The sequence below is a fragment of the Penaeus japonicus genome, unplaced genomic scaffold (assembly GCF_977035675.1).
Source record: "Penaeus japonicus unplaced genomic scaffold, GWHDUDI00000001_assembly GWHDUDI00000009, whole genome shotgun sequence".
NCBI classification, from domain to species: domain Eukaryota; kingdom Metazoa; phylum Arthropoda; class Malacostraca; order Decapoda; family Penaeidae; genus Penaeus; species Penaeus japonicus.
This window is the reverse complement of record NW_028234411.1, coordinates 11325129-11330128: the sequence shown is the minus strand read 5'-3', so window position 1 is coordinate 11330128 and position 5000 is coordinate 11325129. Positions and strand designations below refer to the sequence as shown.

Here is a 5000-nt window from a genome sequence, read left to right as displayed (position 1 = left end):
TTTTTTATTCTTGTTTGTATTTTTTTATTATTATTATCCTTGTTTGTTTTTGTTTATTTTGTGTGTGTGTTTGTTTGAGGGTTTGTCTTTTTGTTAGATTGTTTGTGAGTTTGCTTGTTTATCTGTTAAAATCATTATTATCATTATCATTATCATCATCATCTTCATCACCTTTATCATCATTGTAACTACTATCATCTTCATTGTTTTCATTATGATTATTATCAGTATTACTATTGGTAATTATCTTTAATAATGATAATTATCATTATTAGTAGCAGTAGCAGTAGTTGTACTTGTAGTATTAGCACCAATCATTATTTCTATTATCTTTATTGTTATTATCATTAGCATCACTGTTATTGTTATTATTATCATCATTATTATTATTACAATTATCATTGTTATCATTATAATTATTGTTACTATTATTCATTCATATCATTATTATCTTTATCATTATTATCGTCATTATCAAAATTATCATCGGTATCGTTATTTATTTTGTTCTTATTATTAATGTTATTCATGATGATGAGGATAATAATGATGATACTGATAATAACTATTATGATAATAATAAAAATGATAATAGTACGTATAATAGTAAGAATGATGATAATAATGATAATAATGATGATAATTGTAACAATAATGTGATGATAATGATAATAACAATACGATAATAACAATGATAGTGATAATAAAAAATATAACAATGATAATATTAATTGTGTTATAATGATCGTAATAATGATAATCATCATAATTATCATTATCCTCATCCCTATTGTTGTTGTTGTTACTATTATTATTATTATTATTATGGTGATGATGATGACGATGATGGTGATAATGATGATGATGATGATGATGATGATGATGATGATGAGGAGGAGGAGGAGGAGGAGGATTATTAGTAGTATATCATAATTGTTACTATTATTATTAACGTTACTATGATTATCATTCTTATCAATACCGTCATTATGGTTATTATTATTGTTGTCAATACTCAATTTTACCAATATATTGGCACTAATGATCAAATTATTATTGTTGTTGTCGTATCTATAATCAACAAAAGCAGCAGCTGCGGTTGCTGTATAAATAGATGATGTTTTGGTTGTAGGTTTAACCTAATGACTCTCTCTGAAAGTCAACCTCCCTTGTTTGCTTTATCTTGCACAGAGAACGCATAATTTACCTTCTGGAGAACAAAATGTTTGACATCGACTCCTTACTAACGGATGAATCCCGCGACTCCTACACGTTCGAAGCCAGGTAAGCTGCGTCTTTGGGCCGTTTGCAGTGAGAGATTTTCCTTTTTTGAAGAAGATTCGGTGCTTTCCGTCTGGATCTGTTGGCTGACTATGTTTGTCTTTCTTTCTACTCCGTTTCCAGAGAAGCTCCGAGGCTGCCTTCGATGTACGGCTACGATCGCCCTCGGACCAGCTACGGCCCCCCACGCCCCCCATCGTCCAGCTACCTCCCCCCTCGCCAGAACTACAGCAGCGCCTCCAAGCCCGGCTACGCCCCCCCTTCGTCTCCCTCAAAGTACGGGCCGCCAACTAGCAACTACGATCACCCCCAGACGTCCTCGTACCTCTACGACCAGCCTATGCCCACCTACGACCAGGAGGGGCCTTACCCACGCTACCCGAAGTCGCCTCCAGGGTCCTACCTCCCTCCCCGGTACATCCCCCCGCCCCCCCGCCCCCCGCCCAAACCCCAACCCTGGTGGATGAAGTAGGTCGAGAGGGAGGTGTTTCTTGTTAGGCCCTTCTGCTCCTCCTCCTCCGGGTGATTTGGGGCCTCGCGCGCTCGCTGCTGCTCTGCGGTTTGCGACTTGGGTGACTGAAGCTAGAGGATGGCTGTGAATGAGGTCTTAGCACATGATTGGAGTGTCAGGAGATGAGTGCGAGCGCAGTGATGCAATTGGGAAGACTTTTGGTGTGGAATGAAATTATTGACGAATCTCTGAGTGTGCGTTAGTGTTATTCATGTGTGACTGTCTGTCATGTGTAAGCGAGGCTTTTTAGTGTGGTAGTCAGTCGAGCTTGAGCTATTCATTCCAGCAGCCTATCGCAAGAAAGGACGCTGGTTCAGTAACAACAGCGCTGTGCTTTTTGCCTTCGTACTAACCAGCTGTAGTCGGCCTCCCTTAACCATGTTCATTGGTGGTTATCGCGCTCTGGGTTTCCTTGCCTTATATTAACAGTTGTCTTTAAGGATATTAGATATAATGCCAATTGCCATGAGTAGCCGATTTAGCGGAGCAGTGGCCCCTGCATAAACAGTTGATAAAAATGTCAATACAAGGTAATCATTTTTTTAAGTTTATGGCAAAGTCATCATTTCAGAAAAAATGCAAATTTTGCCTTTCTTTTATTGCAGTGGCCATTCGCCGAGCTATTTTCAAACAGCTAGCTTTAAGTTATTGTTTTTTTTCTCATAGCTGAAATGACATTTACTTGCTGCGATAAGATATGTCTCTAGTGCCTTCCGGATATTACCATCTGCCTTCGATGTCGTTCTCATGTTGTCCATTGTCTTTCAAGGTTGCTAAGAACCGCCAACAGACTTAGCAAATCAGATAGCTTACAAATAGCTTTTTGATCTCATCAGATCCGATCTTATATGCAAACGATCAAAGCAAATCCACGAGAACATTACTGATAAACCGTGCGCTACATAGAACTACGGGCTCCCCGCCTCTCCTTTTACCTTTGCTATAATGCCAAGCAATAGGCATTCCAATGAGCTTCCATAGTGCCAGCTACCATCTCCTCCCATAGCGCCACTCCTTAAGCTGGGGTTGCTGCATTCGATATTCCCCCCCACAGCCCCCCGCCCCTCCCTCCTAGTTGAGGCACCAGTGTCGCTTGTAACTGAAAAGGAAACACGATCGCAAAGACGAAGCCTCTCGGGTCTTTCGAAGTAACCCCAGCTCTCGTCGGTGACCTTCGTGGTTCGGAAGTTAAAAGCGCTGACGGAATATCTTGCCGGTCAGCTTCATTTTTGTGATAAAAAGAGAGAAAAAAAATGTGATACTGTATATACGCTTGTAATATTCCGTTCCCCAAATGTCTCTGTTTTAAATGTTAAATATCTCCGTTCCTCGGATATTCTCTCTGTGGGGCGCCTGTTTGATCTTCCTTTCCATTATCCTGTTCGACTCCTACCCTGTCCTTGTCCTTCTTAAACCGTTACTGTAATATGTGTACTTCGCTTTTATCTATCACTATCGTTATTCATAGAAAGCTTTAACCGAGCTATTTGTGATAGCATCCTCGACCAGATAAAACTACAGATTATCTCCAAGTTGCATCCAGAAAAAAAAAAAAACAGATACAACGCCCATGTCAGTGTTGTTTAACTCATTCAGCGAACATTTGGTAACAGAATAAAAAAAAATAAAAGAAAAAAAAACTTTCTACTGGACTCGGTGAAGTAAGAAATCCATTATTCCGAGATTTATGGACAGCCACACAATTATATCTCCCGCGTGACCGACTCCCTATTCGGTACTTCAGGATTTCTCCACCAGAGGTCTCATTAGGCTTGTTCCACGTAGAAATATTACCGCGAATTTCACATAAATCACAAGGCATTCCTTCCACATGTCATTACTCGAAATTGGATTTAAAAGAAGGAAAATCTTTAGTTCACGTCTTTGAATATACTCGGACTAATGGATTTGCGAAAGACTTTATTGACGGTGTAAATCTTAAGACTTAAAATAAATAGTTAAGGACTACTGGACAAGAATCACCCACTTGCACCAAGCTGTGAGATAGTTTAATTCATGAGTTCTTGTGATATGTGGATAATTGCTGGTGCAGGTGAGTGATTTCTTGCAAAATGACGGATATAGATGTAGGAATATAGTTTTAGATTTTTTTTTTCTAGTAATAATTGTATTCATATGTATATACTAATATCAAATACTTTAAATAATTATAATTTTCATTATCATCTTGATTTAAAGATATGTTAATTATTTCTCCTTTCAACATTTCCTTGACATCTTTCAAAGCTTCCAGCACTCAGAATATTGGCAACGTTTCGTCGAGAAATAGCATACTAATATCTGTCTAACGTGCTGCATTTCCTAATCGTCACCCTGTCCTGCTGACACTCTTCCAACATTCTCATATTCTGTCAGAATACCAAATCTTTCCCCTGTCATAAACTGTAACTCTTCTTCAATATAACTCGAACATCACTTTCTCAACTCTTCCGTTCCAGTTATATCTTTCATCTACGCTATATACATATATGTTTTCTCTCTCTCTCTCTCTCTCTCTCTCTCTCTCTCTCTCTCTCTCTCTCTCTCTCTCTCTCTCTCTCTCTCTCTCTCTCTCTCTTTGACCCGTTACTTTTCCCTTGAGCCGTTTTCATTTTGACTCATTTTTTTCCTTGAAACGTTTTCTTTTTGACTAATTTTTTCCTTGCCACGATTTCTTTCCCTTGACTCATTTTTCCCTCGAGCCGTTTTTAACTTGACTCATTATTTCCTTGACACGTTTTCTTTTCCTTGACACGTATTCTTTTCTTAGACACATTTTCTTTTCTTTGGCCCTTTCCACCCCGTAAATCTGTACCTCTTACCCTTTCAAACCTGATTTCCTTCAAAGCTAATCTTCTCCCTGTTACCACCAGAATCATGCGATCTTCCCTCCGCCGCCAGCGCCGTCAGACCTCCTCCATGGACCTATGCCCTTACGAGTCGGAGTTTATCATGCCCAGAGTCGGCCTTAACAACAGAGGCGACTGGATGTTCCTCGTCAACCTCAATGAAGTCTCCAGTGAATACACACAACTGGTTGAGAGCAAGAAGTGCATGTAGGTATTTCTGTCAAAATAGACAGCATTGATAATAAAGCTCATTTCTTATTTTTTTTGGTGAAGATATGGCATTTTATCAAAGCTCTTCTACGCGCGGCATGTGTGTGTGTGTGTGTGTGTGTGTGTGTGTGTGTGTGTGTGTGCAGGAA

The 5000-nt window shown here is 39.2% G+C and overlaps 1 protein-coding gene across 5 annotated transcripts in view; it reads left to right on the top strand.

The window, feature by feature from the left end:
* The window catches only part of LOC122258988 (uncharacterized), a 119737-nt gene that overhangs the window by 113670 nt on the left and 1067 nt on the right, over positions 1-5000 (top strand). For 2 of the 5 annotated variants that reach the window (XM_043025405.2, XM_043025395.2), the window contains exons 4-6: positions 1192-1284; positions 1405-1749; positions 4666-4848. In XM_043025405.2, the coding sequence (XP_042881339.1) occupies positions 1192-1284; positions 1405-1749; positions 4666-4848 (621 nt within the window). The remainder of the gene's footprint in view (positions 1-1191; positions 1285-1404; positions 1750-4665; positions 4849-5000) is intronic. The other 3 variants (XM_086539717.1, XM_043025433.2, XM_043025416.2) reach the window with 2 other exon arrangements.